This window comes from Stenella coeruleoalba (assembly GCF_951394435.1).
Source record: "Stenella coeruleoalba genome assembly, chromosome: 1".
Taxonomy (NCBI): domain Eukaryota; kingdom Metazoa; phylum Chordata; class Mammalia; order Artiodactyla; family Delphinidae; genus Stenella; species Stenella coeruleoalba.
Window position 1 is genome coordinate 37,412,979 of NC_137169.1, and position 24,464 is coordinate 37,437,442.

Consider the following 24,464-nt stretch of genomic DNA (forward strand, 5'->3'; position numbering starts at 1 on the left):
AAAAGGGACAGACATCCGTTTTCAGGTTTTTGGCTCTGTCCTTTCCCTAACTAGAATGTGGATGGGAGCACAACTACCCTAGTTCCAAGGCGACCAAAACTTACAAGTTTCCTGATAATACGAATGAGCTGCCATTACCCTCTTGGACAGGGAACTCTAACCTTCCTGTTGCAGGATACCAAAAAGAAACCCTCTTGTTTTACGGTTCTGTTCGTCAGATTTTCTTATATTAGAATTAAATATAATCCTTAAAGGGACTTCCCTGGTGGTCCAGTGGGTAAGACTCTGTGCTCCCAATGCAGGGAGCCCGGGTTCAATCCCTGGTCAGGGAACTAGATCCTGCATGCATGCCACAGCTAAGAAGTCTGCATGCTGCAACTAAGAGTTTGCATGCCATAACTAAGACCTGGAGCAGCAAAAAAAAAAAAAAAAAAAAAAAAAAAAAAAAAAATATATATATATATATATATATATATATATGCTTCTATAATTTACCAACTTCAATTCAAGGCTTAAGCAGTGCTGCCCTGTTTAAGAGCACTAAGTCCCAAGGCAGCTATCACTGAAATGAGCCCTAATTTGAAATATGCTGAACAAAGAACTGAACTCGCTTTATCACAGACTGTTACTCCTCCAGACAAATCTCTGTCATTTTAAAAATGTACCACATCTTTCTCGCTTAAGAACAAAAAGCACATGTATAACATAGAAAAACACTTATGTTGCCCCAGAAAAACCCTTTGCTCTTACATCCTCCAGCTTCTCACAGTCTCTGCTCTCTGAGAAGTCTCCATTCCGGTCATCCTTCAGAGTCTTCAGGAACTCGCTCTTCCTGTCAGTAGTTCGGCGGGTCAACTTGGTCAGACGAGAGGAGCTGATCTCAATTGGAGGAGTGGTGCTGGCGGGGCTCTGGGCAAATACCACAAATAGGTTGCTCTTGACAGCAAAGAGTAAGTACTGGGATTCTCTAGGTCACTTCTACAAGGTACTGCTTTCCAGAATCTGGTAGCCTATTTATCACTCTTTTACCAAAAATAAACTATCCTTTTCATTTAAACAGACTTCAGCTCTGCTGAGTTCTTACAGTTAAAACCAGATGGTTTAAATAGCACCTCTCCGATCTTTCTCCAGATGCCAGCATAACGCCAGTCAAACACAGGCCAACCATGGTTTACCAAAGGGCAATGACCCCACCCAGCTACTGCCCATCTTTGGATGCTGATGGGAATCACCAGTAAAAAAAAATGACTTTGAGCTAAGCATAACTACAAAGGAAATGGAGTTAGAGCTGTACACGTCCCAACACTTACCTCAGTTTAAGTAAACGGGAAAGGGCAACTTTAGAAAAGGCTGCTTAGCTTTATTCTCACTCACCTCTTTGGGAGAGCTTAAAACTATACCACCAGCCAGTACTACTGGTTTGGTAACAGAGATTGGACTGGTAAAAGCAGACTCCCGGCTAGAGGAAAGGGATCCTGATTTGTGTTCCATTCTGTTAGCTTTCCACGCACTGGGCTACATGGGAAGAGAGAACAAATCAGTCAGAACAGCATGCAGACAGAAGCTCAGCCTGTAAGATCATAAGGAGTGAAATGTTATGTGCAAACATGAATTCCAAGAGTTCACCTGTCTCAACACGATTGGGAGGTATATAACCTTGAAGGAAAAAGGCAGACAGGAACCAGAAAAGCCATGGGATATTAACAGGTATTTCTCAAAAACAGAGCCCTAGTCCAATAAGCCTGGGAGATGCTAGGCTGAATATAGTTCGACAACAGGTTTCTTTTACTGTGCTGTTTCTCAAAGCGCTTAACTATATATGTGAATTGAGAGGCAGATATACTACACAGCATTTTCTAAACTTATTTGACCCCCCCCAAATGTTTTCTTTTATAGTGTGCTGTTTGTTAACCTCTGATGTAATCCTGACAACCCCCCACCCCTGCCTCCAAAGAGCACATCAGAAAAATGATGTTTTCTAGGAACACTGATGGCAGGAGGCTAGTTACAGGCCAGGGAGGGCAATATAAATGGCTGGACAATCCTGGTTTAGTCCAGAGGTCCTTCTTTTGCTCGGTCTTGTGGGGTCTGGACCCATTCTGTCACTCTGGCCCTGACCCCAACTATGATGGCAGCATAGTGTAGATGGAATACTCCATTTTTCCTGAGTCAATCACTCTTGTCTGAGGCACATCAATGGAGTGAGGCTAAAGAAAGTAAAAAAGTCTGTTTTTCCAAAATGAAACAATTAGAACCAAGAGATCTCTAGGACAAAGGAAGGGTCTGAGTGAAAAGGATTTCTTTCTTGTTATTAAAGAAGAAAATATAGGCTAAAGAAAGGAATAAACTTCACAGAGTTATCTACTATGTACCAGATGCTTGATCTATTTTATTTAATTCTTAACCCAATCAGGTATAATTATGTCAAATTTTTACGGAGAATTACACTGACATTAAGAAAGTTATGTAATTTGTCTGAGGTTACTCAACTAGGATACAATATTGTTTTCCACAATGCCTCCAAAAAGAGCATGCCAGCAGATAAAAGAGACAACGACCTAACTGGAATGGAAATTAATTTTTTTCTTGCACTGATGAAAATCTAAAGATGGCTGCTTATTCAGGCTAAATATCAAAGACAATAGTTTCCCAGAGTTGCACAGGGTCACCAGATGCCTTGTCTTTTAATATTGCCACCTCAGGGCACAGAAACAGGTGAGTGTCTGCCACAGTAGTATGATAGTTTTACCAGACAGTGTTACGTGCAACAGGATACTGACATCTCTTTCCAACTTTATTCCAACTTAATTTTCAGTAATTCAAACACTATATTATATAGTGTTTTGTTGCTCACTAGAGAAAACCATTATGCCCTGTACCCCCTTTATTAGAGGAATTATATATGTAGAAATCCACTGAGGTGAGGCACAAACTATTATGTATAAAATAAGCTACAAGGATATATTGTACAACATGAGGAATAATGGAGTATAACCTTTGAAAATTATGAATCACTATATTGTACACCTGTAACTTATATATTGTACATCAGCCACACTTCAGTCAATCAATAAAGGAAGGAAAAAAAAGGAATCCACTAAAGTGAATCACGTATCAGCTGCTGTTTTCTTTTTAAAATATCCTCTCCTTTTCTCCTAACTCCAAATCAACCTCAACTCTCCACCTCAAATGATCTTGTCTTCTCCTACTGGACTGACGTCAGAAGATCCGGGGATTCCCTGGTGGCGCAGTGGTTAAGAATCCGCCTGCCAATGCGGGGTACGTGGGTTCGATCCCTGGCCTGGGAAGATCCCACATGCCATGGAGCAACTAAGCCCGTGTGCCACAACTACTGAGCCTGTGCTCTAGAGCCTGTGAGCCACAACTACTGAAGCCAGCGCGCCTAGAGCCTGTGCTCTGCGACAAGAGAAGCCACTGCAATGAGAAGCCCGCGCACCACAAAGAAGAGTAGCCCCTGCCTGTCCCAACTAGAGAAAGCCTACGTGCAGCAATGAAGACCCAATGCAGCCAAAAATAAATTAAAAAATAAAATAGTTATTAAAAAAAAAATTTCGTCACTGGATCCAAACTCTCCCCAATTCTCTCCTTTGCATCTCAAGTTCCTTTGATAGGTCCCCCTCCCTTTCTACCATTCTACATCCATTTGTTCTCATTCCTTTAGGAATTTATCAATTATTTCTCCTTTGTATCTTTAATCTCTTTCTCTCTAGTAAGTTCTTCCATTTTATCTACAAACATGCTAAGCCACCTTACTGAAGCGAAGGGGGAAAAAACAAAGATATATTTTCCCTTTTACTACAATCCTTTTATTTCCAAACTTTTCTGCATAATTCAGTATCTGCTGCCTTTCACTTGTTCATTCTTACTATTTAATTCCCTGCAACACTCAACTCTATCCCCATTTTAATGAAACAGCTCTTTCAATAAATAAGCAAAAATCTTGTCTTCATATTACATTCAATGGTCAGCTTTAAAATATCTTTTTGTAGAAGGAGAGATTACTTGTTACCTATCTTTTCTGAACCTGTCCCTCTTTCCCTTCTCAATTCCCTGATGCTTCATTCTCTTCTCGCCTCCTGAATTCCTTTCAGTGGATGTAGGCATACTCAGTGCTCTTCTACAGCAATCTGTTCCTAGGTGAACTTCATTAGAAAAACTAGTTATTTGTAATTGTTTAATCATTCAAATTGTTAAAATCATGGAGCTAATGTGACCCCTAAACTCTCACCTGAGCTTTTATAAAGACCTCCATCATTTGGCTTTAGTCTTACTTCTCCCCACCACTTCCCAACTACCAGCCATCCACTTGTCTTTTCCCAGACATGGCATGTTTTGCCTCCTTTTTTTATTTTATTTTATTTTATTTATTTTTGGCTGTGCTGCGTCTTCATTGCTGCGTGTGGTCTTTCTCTAGTTGCAGTGAGCGGCGGCTACTCTTCCGTGCAGTGTGTGGGCTTCTCACTGCGGTGGCTTCTCCTGTTGCAGAGCATGGGCTCTAGGCATGCGAGTTTCAGTAGCTGTGGCACATGCAGGCTCAGTAGTTGTGGCTCACAGGCTCTAGAGTGCAGGCTCAGTAGTTCTGGCGCACAGGCTTTGTTGCTCTGTGGCATGTGGGATCTTCCTGGACCAGGGCTTGAACCCGTGTCCCCTGCATTGGCAGGCGGATTCTTAACCACTGTGCACCAAGGAAGCCGCCCTCCCCCCGCTTTTTTGGTAACAAAGCGCTCCTCTGCCTGGAATGCCCCACCTACTTCCTCCCTAACAAACTCCAACTGTTGTTTTTTTCTTCTGGCTGCTCTGGGTCTTCGTTGCGGCGTGCAGGCTTCTCTCTAGTTGCTGCGCGTGGGCTTAGTTGCCCTGTGGCATGTGGGATCTTAGTTCCCCGACCATGGATCAAACCCACATCCCCTGCATTGGAAGGCAGATTCCCAACCACTGGACCACCAGGGAAGTCCGTCTCCTACTGTTTTAAAACTACCATTTGTTGACTAGTTTAGGATATGTCAGTACTATATTCCAAGTACTTCGAGTGGCATGAAGTCTGACTCTAAAACCAGAATTCTCATCCTCCTCTCTCCTTTTTATGCTTCAAGATGGGAAGCATTCTGGGGCAGTGGAAAGAGCCCTAGTTGAAGTTAGACAAACCTTGTTTTAGAGTCCCAAACTCCATAATTTTATTAGCAATGTAACCTCATATATTACATAATTTTCTACATCCTAGGATTAAGGTAACTGTTATATGTAAAAGGCCTAGTGAATGTCCTGGAACATAGTAAGATGGCAACGAATGGTAGTTCTCTTTCCTTTGCCACTTCAAAACCCAGTGCAGGGCTTCCCTGGTGGCGCAGTGGTTGAGAGTCCGCCTGCCGATGCAGGGGACACGGGTTCGTGCCCCGGTCTGGGAGGATCCCACATGCTGCGGAGCGGCTGGGCCCGTGGGCCATGGCCGCTGAGCCTGCGCGTCCGGTGCCTGTGCTCCGCAACGGGAGAGGCCCGCGTACCGCAAAAAAAAAAAAAAAAAAAACCAGTTCAAATATGACCTCATCTGTAAAGGCTCTGAGGACCCTCTCCAGGCAGGGCAGTACAATTATTTTTTATATGTGTCTCTTCACTAGACAGCAACTCTTTGAGATTATTTTTCTGACTCTAGTGGCATATAGCTTTTAAATACACAAATATTCGATGTTTAATAACTGTTGAACGCGTAGAGAAAATGAATGAATGGATAAATCCACACCTGCCTACTAGTTATCTCATCTCTGCCTTCCTCTAACATCTCACATTCAAGGGTCCCAGAACCACTCTCATCAACTTTTCCTGAAAACTCTTTCTCTCTTCTCTAACTTCAGTGAAATGGTTCCACAGTTATCCCAGTTTCCTGGGGATGAATGCTCAGTGTCCTGTTTTCCTCCTCTGATTTGCTTCGCACTGTGTGCCATCACCACCTCCCTTCTCTGCTCACTTGCATCATCCCTGTTCAGGCTTCACTACCTTTTGCAAGGATAGTTAACAGCAGACTTTAGTTTTCTTATTTTCATTCTATCCTCAACTCAGTTCTACACAACAGGGCTAAACTGATCTTAAGCTCTGTGTTATGACTTTTATCCTTGTCACTTCTTCTTCCCCAAAAGACTTCTAAGATCCGTGAGGATATGAGTTTGTCTCACTCATTATTTTTTATTTTTATTTTTTTGCGGTACATGGGCCTCTCACTGTTGTGGCTTCTCCCGTTGCGGAGGACAGGCTCCGGACACACAGGCTCAGCGGCCATGGCTCACGGGCCCAGCCGCTCCGCGGCATGTGGGATCTTCCTGGACCGGGGCTCAAACCCGTGTCCCCTGCATCGGTAGGCGGACTCTCAACCACTGAGCCACCAGGGAAGCCCTGTCTCACTCATTATTATACTCTTCTGCTGTTGCCTAACAGAATGCTTGCAGACATTTCACATGAAGTTAACACTTACGAAAACTTTATAAACTCTAAAGGAATGGAACAAACAAAAGGTATGCTGCCATGCTGATAATAATAGCTACCATTTATTACCACTTACAAGTACCTCATTTACTCCTCAAAAAACCCTTAAAAGACAGGCACTACTACCTCCACTTTACGTGATGAAATTGAGATTCATAATGTTAGAAACTTGTCCAAGGTTGTATCACAAAGAAGGAGCAAAGTGTCATCTGTCTACTTCAAAGCCCTGCAGTTAATTTCCATGCCACAGTTTCTTTCTTTTTTTTTTTTGCGGCACGCGGGCCTCTCACTGTTGTGGCCTCTCCTGTTGCGGAGCACAGGCTCCGGACGCGCAGGCTCAGTGGCCATGGCTCATGGGCCCAGCCGCTCTGCGGCCTGTGGGATCTTCCTGGACTGGGGCACGAACTCGTGTCCCCTGCATTGGCAGACTCTCAACCACTGAGCCACCAGGGAAGCCCCAGTTTCTTTCTTTATAGGAGTTGCTCTCTTGACTGAATTCATATTCTTTTCCTTCTACATCAGAGGAACAAGTATCCTAAACCCCTTTCAAAAATAATTCCATTTGTCAATCAGTTTATTCCCATTCATTTCTTCTTGGGCCATGATCCTTTAATGACCTTTCAAGTATATTTCAAGTTGTCCCCAGTCACTTCTTCCTACAGATTTTCTTCACCCTTTCACTTAACTTTACCACCACCTATATTCTGTTTCCTTTTACTGTCAAGTCTCAAAGGTGCCACTACTTCCACTTCCACTCACATAATTCCAGAATCCTCTGAAATCTTGTTTTTCAGCCTTACACTACTCTCCTAAAACCTCAACTCAAAGGTCACCAAAAACTTTCCAACTGCTAAGGTCCAAATCCCCTCTGTTATTTCCCTCAACCTATTGGCAGCAATTGACAAGTGCTGACAACGCCAGCTGCCATCTTAAATTCACCCACCCAGAAGTGTGATAGCATACGATTTTTTCTATGTCTGAATTACAATTTCTTAATCCTGTTGACTATGTTGTTATTTTCCTAATATTTATGAAATATTAAGTATTTCCCCAAGTCTTATTGTCCCATTCTTTACTCTTCTTCTATCCTCTTTCCCTCAGAGATCTTATCTACACTGAAAGCTTCATTAACACTAGGATAATGACCCTCAGTCCTGGTATTTTTCCAGTGCTACCAGGTAATCAGAATGGTTCATTCCGTATCCCTCATATATGCCCAGTGTTTTCTATTTTCAGAACATTTTATTTAACCACCTCTTCTAACCTGTAATACTCTCCAGACTTTCCCTGACTATCCAAATCTGGACCATCCTCCAAAGATCTGTTCAAATTAGTTTTTCAGTAAAATTTCCCTTGATGGTCATAGTCTAAGCTGATCCTTGCTCCTCTGAACTGTGTAAATAAAGTGTTTAATTAATTTAGTTATTCCAAATCTGTTTAAGATTTGTTTTTAGAATTTGTTATTTTATTTCATACACAATCACATGACCTTATATTGTTATATCTTGTCATCCCTATTAGACTTTTAGCCCATGGAGGGTGAGGACCAATGTTGTACTTTGTGTTGCTCTTAAGTACCAAACAAGTGCTTGCACACACAGAAAAGTGAATTAATGCTCACTGTTTTTTCTCTCAATAACACAGTAAATTTAATTGTTTCCTTACAGTGACTGGAATTCATTCAAGCAATTATTGTGTGCTTTTGTGAGGGTGCTAGGGATACAAATATGAAAAAGACCTGAAGCCTTTAAGGAGATTACAACCAAATGAAGAAATAGATGCAATAAATATTGTGATTAGAGACAGAGTGCTATTCAATCAGATACAAGGCTTAATTAGATCTTTAGATGTATGTGATAGAAAAGGATTCAGAGAGTATGACATAAACACGCAGGAAAATCTCCCAGGTAAGAAAACAAAGGGCAGTAAAAGACAGATTAGGCTTAGGCTATATAGAATTATACACACCAGTGCTCATGAGTCTGGACACTGTATTATAACATCAGGGGTTGCTAAGTCATGACCCTTGGGCCAAAACTGGCCTGAGGCCTATTTTTGTATGGCCCATGAGCTAATAATGTTTTTTACATTTTTAAATGGTTGGAAAAAAAAAGAAAAGAAAAAGAATATATTACAAAAAGACCATATGTCATATGTGACCAACAAAGCCTAAAATATCTATCATCTGACCCTTTACAGATAAAGTTTACCAACCCCTGCTATACAGATGGTTTGGAATCACTTAAGGGACTTAATGCAAGGGGATGTGATATATTCAAACTGTTTTAGGATAATCATTCTGGCAGTTCTGTGTAAGATAAAATACAGAGAAATGAGGAAATAGAAGGGTACACTACAACAGTAAATGTGAGATGACAAGGGCATATCATAGAGGAAAAAACTGATGGGGATTTTATATAACTGCTTGGGAGAGGGGAATGAGTAAGAAAGAGGAAGAAAGCAGCAGCCATGATACTCAGCTACGTGACCAGATGAATGTTGGTGTTATTAATGAAAACAGCAAATCAAGAGAAGCAGGTTTACGAGATGAAGCTAATGAGTATGAGAGGCCTACTAAAAATGTAGTTGGCAGCAGAAGAGAGTTTGGAGACAGTAAAATACTATACATAGAACTTAATGGCACCAAATGAATATCTGGTGAGTGACTCAACAGGAAAAAATAAATTTACTAAATTTTTTTCTTATTTATTCTCCCACCTCTGCTGTATAAGGTTCTTACACTGATTCCAAATCATACCTTGGATGGAGGTGGTACAGGCTTAGGAACCAGGTGCTTATAGACACTTGGAACCATGGTTGACAATTTGTTTCCATTTGCATGGTGAGATCCTGGTGAGGTGAATGCAGCAGAGAAGGCAGCAGCAGGATCTTCTTTGGAAACTTTTTTGATGACTAGCATTTTGGAGGGCTGCTTGGCACTAGGTGGGTTTTCTGTGAAATACAATAGTGGAGAGACAAAAGAATGTCAAACCTATTGGTTAACACGAAGCATAGTTCAAACAAAGGCCTCACTTTGTACAAAGAGCTGACAGTTGAGACTAAGTGACAAACATTTCCTGGTATGCACTTAACAGATACTCTCAAAAGTGACACTTACCCAGGAACTGTAGGAAAAAAGGCAACATAAGAAAACACTTGATTCTAAATTCATAATCAACCAAAAAGCCCAAAGATGTTAGGAGTCTTTCAGGGGTACAGCATGTCTCATGCACGGTGTGATCACTCAGGCATAGACCAAACAAGAATATATATCCAAGGATAGCTACTCCTGTCAGCATGAGAACACAGAGAGATGAGGAAACTGAAGAAAGGAGTCTGCTATGGGACCTTCTGATGAGGCAAACTGGAGCAAAGCTATACATTAACAAAGGGGAAATGGAACAGCAATTGCCCTTAATCCTGTAACTCAAGATCCAAACCCAGTATTTAGATACACTAAAGCCTTCCTAATAAGATGCCTGGCTACTGAACATATCTAATGTAGGAACTAGGAGAGTACAATTTGTAAATACCAAAGATCCCAATGCCACAGGATCAGGTTTGGTTTGAAATACACTGATTTTTCTACTAACTTTTTTTTTTTTTTTGGTGGTACGCGGGCCTCTCGCTGTTGTGGTCTCTCCCGTTGCGGAGCACAGGCTCCGGACGCGCAGGCTCAGCGGCCATGGCTCACGGGCCCAGCCGCTCCGCGGCATGTGGGATCTTCCCAGTCCGGGGCACGAACCCATGTCCCCTGCATCGGCAGGCGGACTCTCAACCACTGTGCCACCAGGGAAGCCCTCTACTAACTTTTTATAAGGCTAGTTATTAGGAACATATATATATAAATGTGTGCATTTATAGGTTTCCCCCTGCCCTATACAACAGACATCATTGATAATTGCCAAAAACAAAAACAACACCCCACTCAGCTAACGGAACCTGGTTGAACAAAATGTTCTCTGGGACGTGGTATTATTTAGCCTTTCAAAGAACACTTTAGAAGAGTATTTAGTAATATGAAAGAATGGTTAGAATATAGTTGTCTACCAAATATTAAGGAGACAACTATAATACATTAAAATTCAATTTAATTGTTATAAGCAAATTAGCAACATTAAAAATTACTTCTAAAAAAATTACTTCTTAGGAGCATATTATATTATTCTCCCTTTGCTTAAAATCTGCTTTCAAATTCAGGGCTCTACAAGCTCTCAATTGTCTGTATTCTGACTCTACTACCATTACATCTCAATGGTATTTTGGGGGGCAGAGTAAGAGCTAGGCAGAGTTAGTTACCATGTGCAAATGGATGAGAAGAGAAACCAGAGATAAAGAAACAAACGAATAAAAAAACAGATAAAGAATGTTTTCTCCTCTCCCTGCTAATAAGAAAAATTTAAAGTTGTGCCTTTAAAAATGGCAAAATCTACCTACCCCACACTCCAGAAGGGGTCCCAATAGGTCTGCATGGCTGATTCTGTTTGCCAGCTTCTGGATTCAAAGAAGGCTAGGAAAAAAGGGGTATTAATGGTTGACATAGAAAACTAATCATTTCAGCACTTTTTGCAAAGTAGCATTCACCATGGAACCTATCAAATACTGATAACTATATATCAGCAGCACTCTAACACTGTATTCAGAATTAACAAATAAACAGACGACGTTGAAATGCAAAATCAATCTCAGGCTCTCTTGGCTTTCATTTCCTTTAATATGAGAGGATAAAAAAATTTTTTTTAAATAAACAGAGTAAGTGTGCAAGTTCTCATCTTCCTGTAGGATATGTATGCCAACTAAGGAGGCACAGAAAGCTGAATGAACAAGAAAGTGAATCACTTTTCTCAGATTTAAGGAGCATAATCTGGTCAGTGAAATGTGAGTATTCATAGCATTTCTAATGAGACTGCTTTAGGGCAGAGGCACACCATGTGCTAGGAATACAAAGGCAATTAAGAAGAATCCTTATCCCCACAAGGGTCAGTCTTACTACAAAGATAAACTTGTAGACCAGTAAGTATAATAAAAGGTTATGGGGGGACTTCCCTGGCAGTCCAGTGGTTAAGACCTCACCTTCCAATGCAGGGGGCGCAGGTCTGATCCCTGGTCAGGGAGCTAAGATCCCACATGCCTCACGGCCAAAAAGCCAAAACATAAAACAGAAGCAATATTGTAACAAATTCAATAAAGACTTCAAAAATGGTCCACATCAAAAAAAAAAAAAAGATTATAGGGACTATGATAAAAATTCACATTAGGGAAGAAGGAGTACTAAGGAAGGAATAGTCAATTCCACTAGAAAGAGAAGTGCTATCAGAAAAGGTTTCATTAGAGGAGACTAAGAAGAATCCTTAATGATGAATTCCAAAGCTGGAAAACGGGTGATTCCAGGAACAGAATGCTGAATGAACACCAAGACAGGAAAAACATGAAAAAGAGATCTGCAAATAGTTCAGCATTAGTGCTAGGGAATGAGAGGGCCTTTCTTTGGGGAAAGAGATGTCTGGCAAAGTAGGTAAGAGCCAGACTGTGGAGTATTTTTAAGGGAGATTGAATTTTATTCTTTAGGGATGGGAATCCATCTCTCATGCAGAGTTAACATGATCCAACCATTAGTTTACAAGTCTGGTAGCAGCTTGAAGGATGTATTTCAGGGCTATAAACAACTAGGAGACTATTAGGAGACCAGTTTCCTAGTACAGGAAAGTATGAAGGCGACAGGAGTAGAGGAAGAGATGATGAGAAGGATCGAGAAGTGTTAAGAGTCACAGACTCAACTTAATAACGAATTGTATGGGGGTGTGAAGATGACACTGGTGCCCAAACCCAAACTTTACAATCTGGTACAGAGTAGGAAAATGGCTTTTCAGCACAAATGACCACGGGACATTAAACAAGAAATAGAAAGAGGCACAGAATCGACTGCAGAGCTTCTGAATCAAAACCTCCAGAAGTGGGGCCCCAGCAGGTGTATATTTTCAACCTGTCAAGAGGAGACCCACTAGCATAGAGCAAGCACAGATACAATCTGAACTATTAATTCAGTATACAAATGGACAAATCAGACAGAATATGGACAGGTAAATACACTCTTCTGGATGGAATAGTAAAGGCAAAAGGAGTCTAGATGAATAAAGTATGACAGAGTAAAAAATCCTTGGCTCACATTTTCTTTGCTTGAGTATTCTAATTGTTACACCATTGACTTGTATTATAAAGCTTTGTTGTCAAATTGTGTCTGATTTTCTTTCTTTTATAAGTGACTTGTTCTTTATGTCTGGATGTCCGAAGGATATTCTTCTTCTAAGTGTTGGCTGTTCTGGCTGTCCTTTCAATTTGTAGTTTCAAGTCTTACTGTATTTCATGAAATTATTCTTGAATTATACTTTTTAGCACCTAAGCTATTCATGTTTGTTATTTTATATTATTATTATATTATTTTTTGCAGGGAAGATCTTTTGGATTTTTTTTTTGCCAAATTTCTGTATCTTTTTTTTTTCAATTCTTAATTTTAATCTATTTGTTTTTTCTTCATTTAAAAAGCTTCCTTTGTCTAATTCTTGAAAAACACTAGTGTTTATTGTCTTGTGCTCCTTCTTATTTAGTCTTCATTTTTCTGAAATCTTTTATTACTTCTTTCCCAAGTTCTAGCACTGTGAAATTTTCTGGTTATGTCATTCTTGTACCATTTGCTTATGGTTCTTATCCGTTTTGTGCACGTCTTACAGGTGTAATTTGCATTGCCTGTAGAAACGTTACTCTGTTCCTTATTCTCTTGATCCTATTATGTTGCTTATTTTTATGTGATCAATTTTTGTGAATGTGGATCAAGATAGCTTTCTAACATCACACTTTATAACTCTCTTCTGTTGTCTTCATGAAGTGCTCAAAAAGATGGCACACTTTCTTTGATGTCCCGGCTCACCTCCTCCTCCCCATGCCTTGCACCTGAACCTTCTCTTCCCTTTGTCTCTACTGTCTCTGTCCCTGCAGCTCAGTCTGGATTCTATTTCCAACAGTTTTGTCCTCAGTGAGGGGCTTTGTTCTGGATGGGAATATTGGCTAGTTAGTATTAAATGTGATAGAACTCTGTGTTGAACTTTATTGCCTCTTGGTTCCAAAGTCATCCTTTCTGCTTGCTCTGTGTAAATGAATCTGGGCACTTTAAAAACTTTCCCTTTGTTAATTTGCTGGCATGTTAATTTTGTCAGTAGAGCTCAAGGAGAGACTTTTGCTTCTTGTTCCTGTGTGCTTACTCAGCAGGTTCCTGCAGCACTCTGCTCCTGCTAAGCCAGGTTCTAAAGTACAAGTGAGCGCTGACTTGAGTGGTTTTGTAGCAGTGACATATCCCATGAACAGCTTTACGAGGTACTCTAGAGGGCAGATTTTCAGCATGTTCCCTGGAGAAGCACCTTAGCAACTGCTCTGCCATTCAGTGAGCCACAGCTAAGCCCTTTCCGATAAGGTTTGGATCTCAATCCTGGGGTGGTGATGGGGCAACAGGGGACTCTTCCTTGGGCACTCTGTCTTAGCCCAAGGGTTAGTGGCTGCTCCTTGTATCTGCCAATTCTTTATAGTTTTTTAGAACTCTATATTCTTTATAAGTTCTTTATATTCTTTAGGGTTCTCTTTACTATTTACTAGCCAATCACTCATTACCCCATCCTGTTACAGTTAATAATTCTTTATATTAACCTTCCTTGTTCGAATTATTGTGTGATTTCTCTCTGCTGATTGGTCCAGTCAGACCCTTTACACCTTATCCCAGAACATCTCTGTATTTACTAGTTTTGGGAATATGGAAAACCACTCCTAATTTCTAGCTGCTCTTCTCAAATGTTCTCTAAGCTTTCTAGAACAATTACTGGCTCTTCTAGAAACCCTAGGGTTGTAAGATGCCCTGTTGCTTCCTTCAATTTCTCCTGCACAACTGCTAACACAATACTAGTCAGGTTTTATAGCTTTTAGTGGTTTGTCTCTATGTTGTGATACTTCACTTTATTTTGGTGTAGATGACATCCATGGATTTTTTGAGTATAATTAAAAAAAAAATCTATCTTCTATCTACCTACCTACCTACTTACCTAATCTATCTTTTATTTGGCTGTGTTGGGTCTTAATTGTGGCACGTGGGATCTTTTGTTGTGGCTCAGAGGCTCTTCGATGCAGTGTGCGGGCTTCTTTCTAGTTGTGGTGTGCGGGCTCCAGAGCACGCGGTCTCTCTAGGTGTGGCGCTCGGGCTTAGTTGCCCTGCAGCATGCGGCATCTTAGTTCCCTGACCAGGGATCGAACTGGCGTCCCCTGCATTGCAAGACTGATTCTTAACCACTGGACCACCAGGGAAGTCCCTGTCCATGGATTTTTTTGGTTCTTCAATCCTAGTTGCTTTGTGTTCTTTCTTAACTTATTCCTTAATTTCAGACTTACAAAATAATTGCAAATATAATACAAAGAATTCCTGTATATTGTGCATCTACAGTCTCATGTCAACATTTTACCACATTTTTTCCACAATTCTCTGTAAATATATATTTTTCCTGAACTATCTGCAGGTTGAAGAACTTGAAGGATATTCTCTTACATAATCATAGTACAATTATAAAAATCAGGAAATTAACATTAATAAATACTATTATCTAATCTACAACTCTTATTCAAACTGTAACACTGATACTTTTACAGGAAAACAAAGTTTAAAATCACTGTTTTTCCCTCATCCAGTATCCAGTCTAGGTTTACATGTTGTCTTTAATTGTCCTATCTCTTTAGTCTTCTTTAATCTGGAACTTTTCCCACCATGACCATAACTTTTTTTTTTTTTGCGGTACATGGGCCTCTCACTGTTGTGCTCTCACTCTCCCGTCGCGGAGCACAGGCTCCGGATGCGCAGGCTCCGGATGCGCAGGCTCAGTGGCCATGGCTCATGGGCCCAGCCGCTCCACGGAATGTGGGATCTTCCCGGACCGGGGCATGAACCCGTGTACCCCGCATCAGCAGGCGGACTCTCAACCACTGTGCCACCACGGAAGCCCCGACCATAACTTTTTAAAAGAGTACTCAGCCTAGTTCTTTTGTAGAATCTTTTAAAATTCTTTTATAGAAACCTCAATTTGAGTTTGTGTGATTTTTCCTCATGGTTAGATTCAGGTTATGAATTTTTGGAGGGCACTCCTCAGTGAATCACATCAGGAGGCTTGTGTTATGTTCGTTCCATGACCGGTGACATAAATCTATTTTTTAATCAAACAACATTTACACACAATGAAATGCACCAAGTATACCATTCCATGAGTTTTGAAAAATACTTATACCCCCCCCAAATCTATAAAGATAAAGCTACTTTCTACAACTGGAAAGTTTCCTAATGCCCTTCCCCAATCTCCACTCCACACAGGCAACCACTGTTTTTCTTACCATAGATTATTTGCCTATTCTAGAATGTCATATAAATGGAATCATACAGTATGTACCTTATTGTGTAAAGCTTCACTGAGATTCATCATGTTGTTTTATCAGTCATTCTTTTTTATTACTGCGTAAGTAGCCCATTACATGATTATACCACAATTTTTCTATTCCTGTTTTGATAGACATTTAAATTATTTCCTGGGAATTCCGTGGAGGTCCAGTGGTTAGGACTCTGTGCTTTCACCGCTGAGGGCTTGGGTTCAATCTCTGGTCAGGGAACTAAGATCCCACAAGCCACACAGCACAGCAGCAAAAAAAAAAAAAAAAAATCCCAGTTTTGTGTTACTATGAATAAAATTACAATAAATGTACACAGATTTTCATTTCTCTTTAGCAAATACCTAGAAATGGAAGTACTGGGTCACAGGGTAAAGTTTATGCTTAGTTTTATAAGAAACTGTCAGACCTTCCTTTTCATAAAATGGTTGTACTACTACACACTCCTGCTAACAATGTATGAGACTTCCACGTGCTCAAAAATGTCACCAAATTTAGTATTTTCAGACTTTTAAATATTAGCTATCCTGGTGGGTGTGCAGCAGTATCTCATAGTGGTCTTAATTTGAATTTCCACATTTCCCTTATGATTAATGACACTGACCATTTTTTTCATGTGCCTACTGGCCATTCATCTATCTTCCTTTGTGAAGCATCTGTTCAAATCTTGTTTATGTTTTTAAAAAAACTGAGTTGTAGGAGTTATTCACATTATGGGAACAGGCCCCTTTTCAAATCTATGTTCTGCAAATATTTTCTCTGAGTCTGTGAAATAAGCAGAAGTTTTAAATTTTGATGAAGCCTGATTTATCAATGTTTTCCCCTTTATGGTTATTGCTCCCTGGGTCCAAAGAAATCTTTTTATTTTTTTTTAACCCCCTATGTGAGAAAGATATTCTCCTAAGTTTTCTTAGTTTCAGGCCTTACATTTAGGTCTGTAATTCATCTCAAATTCATTTTTTTGTATGCTAGGTGGTAGGGGTAGAGAAGATACACACACACACACACACACACACACACACACACCCCTATATCTATAGATATAGTTCCAGCACAGTTTGTTAAAAACACATTTCTGGGCTTCCCTGGTGGCGCAGTGGTTGAGAGTCTGCCTGCCGATGCAGGGGACATGGGTTTGTGCCCCGGTCAGGGAAGATTCCACATGCCGCGGAGCGGGCCCGCTGAGCCTATGCTCTGCAATGGGAGAGGCCACAACAGTGAGAGGCCCACGTACTGCAAAAACAACAAAAAAAACACATTTCTTTCTGCATGCCTCCCAGAGTGGCCATTTTTAAAAAATAAATAAAAAAAATAAAAAATATTAAAAACCCTGGACTTCCCTGGTTGGTACAGTGGCTAAGACACCACGCTCCCAATGCAGGGGGCCCAGGTTCGATCCCTGGTCAGGGAACTAGATCCCACATGCCACAACTAAGAGTTCACATACCGCAACTAAAAAGATCGTGCGTGCAGCAACTAAAGATCCCACGCGCCGCAACTAAGACCCGGCAAAGCCAAATAAAAAACAAAAAACAACTCTGTCATGCTAAATGTTTTGCATACATCATTTAACATATATGATCTTTTTTTAAAAAAATTAATTTATTTATTTATCTTTGGCTGTGTTGGGTCTTTGTTGCTGCGCATGGGCTTTCTCTAGTTGTGGCGAGCAGGGGCTACTCTTCATTGTGCTTGTGGGCTTCTCATTTCAGTGGCTTCTCTTGTTGCGGAGCATGGGTTCTAGGCTCACGGGCTTCAGTAGTTGTGGCACACAGGCTTAATAGTTGTGACACATGGGCCTAGTTGCTCCGCGGCATGTGGGATCTTCCCAGACCAGGGATCGAACCTGTGTCCCCCACACTGGCAGGTGGATTCCCAACCACTGCGCCACCAGGAAGTCCCAACATATGTGATCTTTATTCCTTACTAAAATGTTGCAAGGTAGACATTACCATCCAACAACTCAGGGGAAATTAGGGTTATTACTTGTCCAAGGTACAAATATAGGACTGTTAATTACATTAAACTAATACTATTTTAAAACAAAAAATAACTTTCTAATTATACAATGTAGAGTATGGGGAAAAAACAAGAAACATAGAAAACCTACTGTAAACAATTAGGTCCTCAAATACCTTTTGTTATTTTTGACTAACTACTCTTTCTTGATAAACCCCATTCTTTTTCAACCAATCACTTCTTAATCTCCCTTACTGCTATTCCACAGGTTCTGCTCTAAGCTTCCTCTCTGAATATATTACTTTCCTTGGGTGATTCTGTCCAACCATAAACCTCAACTACTATCTCTATTTCCATGTGCACACCTCCGGTTGATCTCACCCATCTCTTTGGTACCAAGACGTCTTTATCTTCTATCCTCCAATTCTGCTCCTCCTGTTTTTCCTTTTCAAATTACTTACTTATTATTCATCAATTCCCTTTGGATAAAAATCTTATTTTTGACCCTTACTTCTCTAGTTACAATGCCATGGTTCCTATCCTTTAGATTTATCTCCAAAACAAGATCTTTAACAACCTAAATGTCTGTCAACAGGAAAATGGATAAATAAACCTAGTATATTCACACCACAGAATATTTACTATACAGCAGTGAGAAAGATATAGAGCAGGGTTTCCCAACCATGGCACTACTGACATTTTGGGCTGGTTCTTTGTTATGGGGCTGTCCTGTGCATTGCAGGAAGTTTAGCAACATCTCTGATATCTACATACTAGATGCTAATAGCACTATCCCCAGGTGTGACAACCAAAATTTCTCTAGATATTGCCAAATGTGCTCTGAAGGAGGCAAACTTGCTCCTGGATTGAGAACCACTGATCTAGAGCCCTATGTATCAATACAGACAAATCTCAAACAATTTTAAGCAAATAAAAGAGAACTACAATAGACAGTATTCATATAAAGATCAAAATCAGGCAAAATGATATTACAGATTGTCTACAGATACATTCATATAGTAAAAATTTATCAAAACATACATGAGGATGATAAAACATTAAAATCAAAATGGTGATTACCTCTAGGGGAACGTTAGGAGAATATGATTAGGGAAGCTTTAACTGTATCTATGATATCTTGCCTCTTTTGTAAAAGAATGGTATAGAGCATATTGGGCAAAATGTCAATATTTCACAAAGCTAGGTTGTGTGCGTACTTGACGGTTTTCTCCAGACTTTTATGTACACTCAGAATATTTCATAAAAGCATAAACACAAGGCTTCCCCAGTGGTGCAGTGATTGGGAGTCCACCTGCCAATGCAGGGGACATGGGTTCGAGCCCTGTTCTGGGAAGATCCCACATGCCGCGGAGCAGCTAAGCCGGTGCACCACAACCAGTGAGTCTGCGCTCTCGAGCCTGCGAGCCACAACTACTGAAGCCCGTGCGCCTAGAGCCTGTGTTCTGCAACAAGAGAAGCCACCGCAACAAGAAGCCTGTGCACTGCAACAAAGAGTAGGCCCCGCTCTCTGCAACTAGAGAAAGCCCGTGCGCAGCAACAAGCACCCAACTTAGCCATAAATAAATAAAATTTTTTTTTAAAGCATAAACACAAAATAAACTTGCCCTTAATGACCTTGTTCAGGTTTGACGTGACAGCAAACTTCCCTTTAGATCACTTAGCAGGTGGATAATGCTGCCTTAACATTTTTCTTTCCATTGTCAATTAATTTCCCACTGGGAATGACAAAGAACTGATAACTTATAAGTTTACTGAATAAATAATCCACGTTATAATTTAGTGTTGTAGTCATTTTTCGACTACTGAGTACTTAGGACATTCTGGACAAATATTTAATATATTGGTGTATTACAGACTTTTCCATAATAAAGTTTTAAAGGATAGGCACCTGGGGATAGGAATTTACTTTGATAAATGACATTTAAATTAAGAGCCCCCAGGTCATTTGCTAGACTTGGGAGAAGAGGGGATGATGCCTAATTTTACTCTTTAGTTGGTTTTGATAACATAAAATAGCTGTCATAAAAGTGACTGGCTTATCTAATGTGCTACTTAAAAATAACAAGTTGCACTACCTAATAGGATTGCCACTAGCCACGTGTGGTTGCTGGGCACTTGGAACGTGTGCCGTCTGTATTAAGATGTGCTACAATTATAAAATGCACAAAGGATTTTGAAGATGTAGTACAACAAATAATGTTAATTATCTCATTAATTTAAAGATAATGACTACAGGTTAGAATAATAATTTGGACATATTTGGTTAAGTAAAATGTATTATTAAACTTTTTTAAGGTGCACAAAAACTCTACTTTTGGTTTACAGGTCAAAAGGCATATAATTCAAAAAAAAAAAAAGGCATATAATTAATTCAACACACAATAGCATCAAGTTTTACTGAATGTACAGGCAACAGCTAAAATACTCCTAACTGCATGTTTCTGAACTTACCACAATTGTTTTATATGAGAGGGCAAAATCAAGACAAAAAACCCCCTCTTATGATAGTTGGAGAAAGCAATTTAACATTCAAGAATGTAGTTTTACATAAACATATCTGAATACTGAACCTTATAAAGCTTAAAGAAAAATAAGAATTCCAAAGGCAAAAAGATGAAAAAATATGAAGATTTGCTAAAAGTTACACAGGAATTTTGGTCATCATCATCATACTAACCAGCTCCTTCCTTGTCCTTCCTAAAAACACTAAAAGTCTAAACTTAGGGACTCCCTTTTTAGTACTTTCTGAAATGTTCTCATTACTAACACGGTTTTATATATAAGAATCATTTGTCAGGTTTTAGGTATACAACTAAATCTTTATACTTACAAAGTCGTCTTCTTCAAACTGCAACTTTTCTACCTTATCATCTTTCTTCTCTTCCCTAATCTCTGTAGGTGGCTTTTCCTGAAAGGCACAGCCTTTCCGGGAGTGGAAGCTGCCATTCCAGTGGCGATGGTTCCCTGTGCCACCCCCACTACGCTGGCTCATGCCATCGTGACCTCGGGAAGAGCCGTGCCAACCAGATAGGTTCCCTGTGATTCCAGCATATGCCCCCTTAGAGACACCAGAGTCCACGGAATCGTGCCGGAACAGGGAGGGCTGGTGCCAGGAATCTGAAATAGTAAGGAAAAGTAACACATTAGAGTGTTTGCTTCCTGAAAATTCAGAAACAACTGGGCCAGATGCTTCCTGATATAACTTAAGGTATTGCCAAAGCCCTTCGGGGGACCTTTTTAATAAAAGAGTAAGTCCACATACAAAAAAGGCACAAGATACAACTTTCTGTTTTAATGTAATTTCTATATGAGTTCTTCAACTGAATAAATGACTTAAGAGAACCTGAGAATGTTAGAAAGCCAATATAGTTGAGTAATGACTACTGGAGGATCTAACTGAGTATTATGTTTACAAAAGATCATTATTCCAAGATTATGGACATGCACCCTCAGCTTGGGCTTGCTGAGTAGCTTATATAGTCATGGAAGTTGGGTATGTCTTACCTCCTGTCGTTCGTAGAGGTCCATTGTTAAAAAAGCCATCAGAGGAATTATGTCGACGACGGCTTACTCCAAATCTACCATCTCCTCGGGGTAGGTGCTCTCCGTGTTTTTCGAAGGTGGCTGTAGGTGACTAAGATGATAAAGTACAGAGAAGCAAACAGGTAAGTACATATCAGTCTCTTTCAGTATCTTAAGTTTTGCATCGGGTTTTTAGAATACAGGTAATACTGATGGCAGAAACCCCTATTTTGAGCATATGGAACACAGTTAAGGGTACCGCAGTCCTCTGAGTTAGAGAAGCCCTATGTTACATATTCAATCATTAACTGAATTAATAGGGAGAAAAAGCAGCTACTTCAATTATTTGCATGAGAGGGGAAAAAAACCCTGTCAATATCCAAAAGAATAAGCTCCAAAACTTTACACTTAAAAATGTTGTTAATCTTGAAAGGAAAAGCAAGATGCTTGCTCTAAATAGATTTATTATTTGTGTAAATTACTCTCGAACTGAAGACAAAGGAACAGTTAAATCCCACCTTGGCAGGCCATTAACAACCCCACAGGAGTTTTTATAGTTTTATAAAACACTTACTTCCAAACATTAATACTCATAACAAGACTATAATTTGGCATCATCCCCATTTTACTATTTCCATATAAGGAAAGAGGTCAGGGAGAATAAGTCTCTGAGGTTACACAACTAAAAAGGAGCACTTTGAGAAACACTTATTATAGATGAATTCTGATGTCCCTTCCTATTCCAAATAGTTGCATTCTATAACAGTCTTTAGTCTCATATGATAGAAACCAAAGTCTAAAAAAACCATGAAAAGCATGGATACATTTGACAAGGGCTTACAGGAGAACTATAGGTTGGGGTAGAGACACCTTCACATCTATTTCCTTATTATTAATATCCTCACCAACACGCCGTCTGTCAGTCTTTTTTATTTCAGCCATTCTAGTGGGTTACAAAGATTTTCTTCTTTCTTCTGAAAGTTTTATGGATTTCAGCTCTTTAATTTAGGTTATAATCCATTTCAAGTTAATTTTTTTTTTTTTTTTTTGCAGTACGCGGGCCTCTCACTGTTGTGGCCTTTCCTGTTGCGGAGCACAGGCTCCAGACGCACAGGGTCAGCGGCCATGGCTCACGGGCCTAGCTGCTCCGCGGCATGCGGGATCTTCCCGGACCGGGGCACGAACCCGTGTCCCCTGCATCGGCAGGCGGACTCTCAACCACTGCGCCACCAGGGAAGCCCTCAAGTTAATTTTTATGTATGATATGATGTAAAGGTTGAGGCTCTCCCTCCCACTCCCACATAGATATCCAGTTCTAGAACCACTTGTTAAAAAGACTATCACTTCTGCATTGAATTACCTTGGCACTTTAGTCAAAAATCAACTGTATAGGACTATTTTTGAATTGTCTATCCTATTCCATTACTTTATCTGTCTATCCTTATGCTAATACCACACAAATTTGCTTATTATAAAATGGAAATATTTAAATCATATTTCCTAATTCTTTTTACTGAGTTCACTGTGCTAAATCAATTGTTCATTGTGCTAAATCAATTATCCTTTGCAGGTATAAGATGTGCATACATTTAAACGCTTTCCTAGGATCCCACACCGAATCCCTCAGGCCCACCACGCCCAACGCTTGGGTCAGATTATGTCAATTATGAGACTTGGGGAATTTCACAAGGGCAATTCAAAATGAAGATTAGAGCAAAGGGTTGTGGGTCTAGACAGACCAGGAACATCTTCCCAAAATTCACATCTAAAAATAGGGAAGGTATGCTTTTTTCTGAGACTACCTATCAACTTTCTCCCTCCTCTATTAGTTGGCAAAATGGGAAGAATTTTTAAGTTTACTAGCTTCCTAAAGGTTTCCTTTAACAATAATATATTCCATTTGTCTTTACCCTTAACGCAACATACATTTTCCCTGAAATCATTAAGTAGATTATTGTCTCTAAAAAAGAATTTCTAAGATTTAATCTGAGAGCCATGTAGTAGTCAATCACTGTCTATCCTTTTTCCTCCTCATCTACTACTTTAGACAAATGTGCATTCATCCTGAAGATCCATTTCCCCCCCAAACTGAAGTGTTCCTGCAGCTAATATAGGCAGTCTTAAGTGTGCCACACAATGAGAAAAGCTTAACATGAAATAAACAGAACACCTGGCAGTAGCAGGGTACACACTGACTTGCACTGCCTAATTATTTATACCCTATTAAAAGAAAGATAGTTAAGTTTATTGAAAACGTATGTAAAATCCCCAGGCAAGGCTGAATACACAAAAAAACAACTAGATTGTAAAACAGAGGCCACAGACAAGATGGGGATGAAAAGAACTGGTATTTGGATAGTTACTAGAATGGAGAACAGTACCTTAGCTGACTGTGGTGTTGAGAAATTTAGCCAAGCAGGAACAAAGTCATGCTGCGCCATTTAGGTCCAGTGTCTCTTTTCAACAAGGTGAGGCATCCAACCTCATGGCCAGGATCTGAAAATGAGAAAACTGAAATCACTTATTCTTGCAAGAACCTGATATCAAGTAAAGAGTCTGTGATTACTTTAAGGTCCCCCTTTTATAGAAAGACTTGCTCTCTGAGCCTTTCTAGAGTACTCATCAGGCCCCATACATCAGAGAAGTTATAAACAAAACAACAGTCTGTGAATATATAACCATGAAAAACACAAACAGAAGAGTGGGTCACAGACCTGGAAGTTATATGACAGAAGCTAATGAATTCTTGTGTTATAGCAGAAGAACCTTAAGAATAAACAACTACTTAAAACTACAGATACTTATGAAAAAAGATTAATCTGCTTCAGGTAACTTCAGGTAAAAGCAGTAGAAAAGATCTTCCTAGAGATGGAGGATACAACCTCTCAAGAGTTTTTCTATTTAGTTCACATTAATTTCTTCAAAACATCAGTTAGAATCAGTTTTCCTGAGAGATCCATCTGTTGGTGTCTCCAAATCACCCCACTGATAGTCTCCAAAGT

At 39.9% G+C, this 24,464-nt stretch overlaps 1 protein-coding gene across 5 annotated transcripts in view; it reads right to left on the minus strand.

Moving 5' to 3' along the window:
- The window catches only part of GPBP1L1 (GC-rich promoter binding protein 1 like 1), a 57,690-nt gene that overhangs the window by 3,283 nt on the left and 29,943 nt on the right, over positions 1 to 24,464 (minus strand). For all 5 annotated transcript variants that reach the window (XM_079899224.1, XM_079899226.1, XM_079899225.1 and 2 more), the window contains exons 3-9: positions 23,844 to 23,958; positions 21,445 to 21,574; positions 20,771 to 21,057; positions 10,933 to 11,005; positions 9,254 to 9,447; positions 1,375 to 1,515; positions 751 to 909 (exon numbers count right to left, since the gene is read on the minus strand). In XM_079899224.1, coding sequence (XP_079755350.1) covers positions 751 to 909; positions 1,375 to 1,515; positions 9,254 to 9,447; positions 10,933 to 11,005; positions 20,771 to 21,057; positions 21,445 to 21,574; positions 23,844 to 23,903 — 1,044 coding nt within the window. In that variant the 5' untranslated portion in view covers positions 23,904 to 23,958. The remainder of the gene's footprint in view (positions 1 to 750; positions 910 to 1,374; positions 1,516 to 9,253; positions 9,448 to 10,932; positions 11,006 to 20,770; positions 21,058 to 21,444; positions 21,575 to 23,843; positions 23,959 to 24,464) is intronic.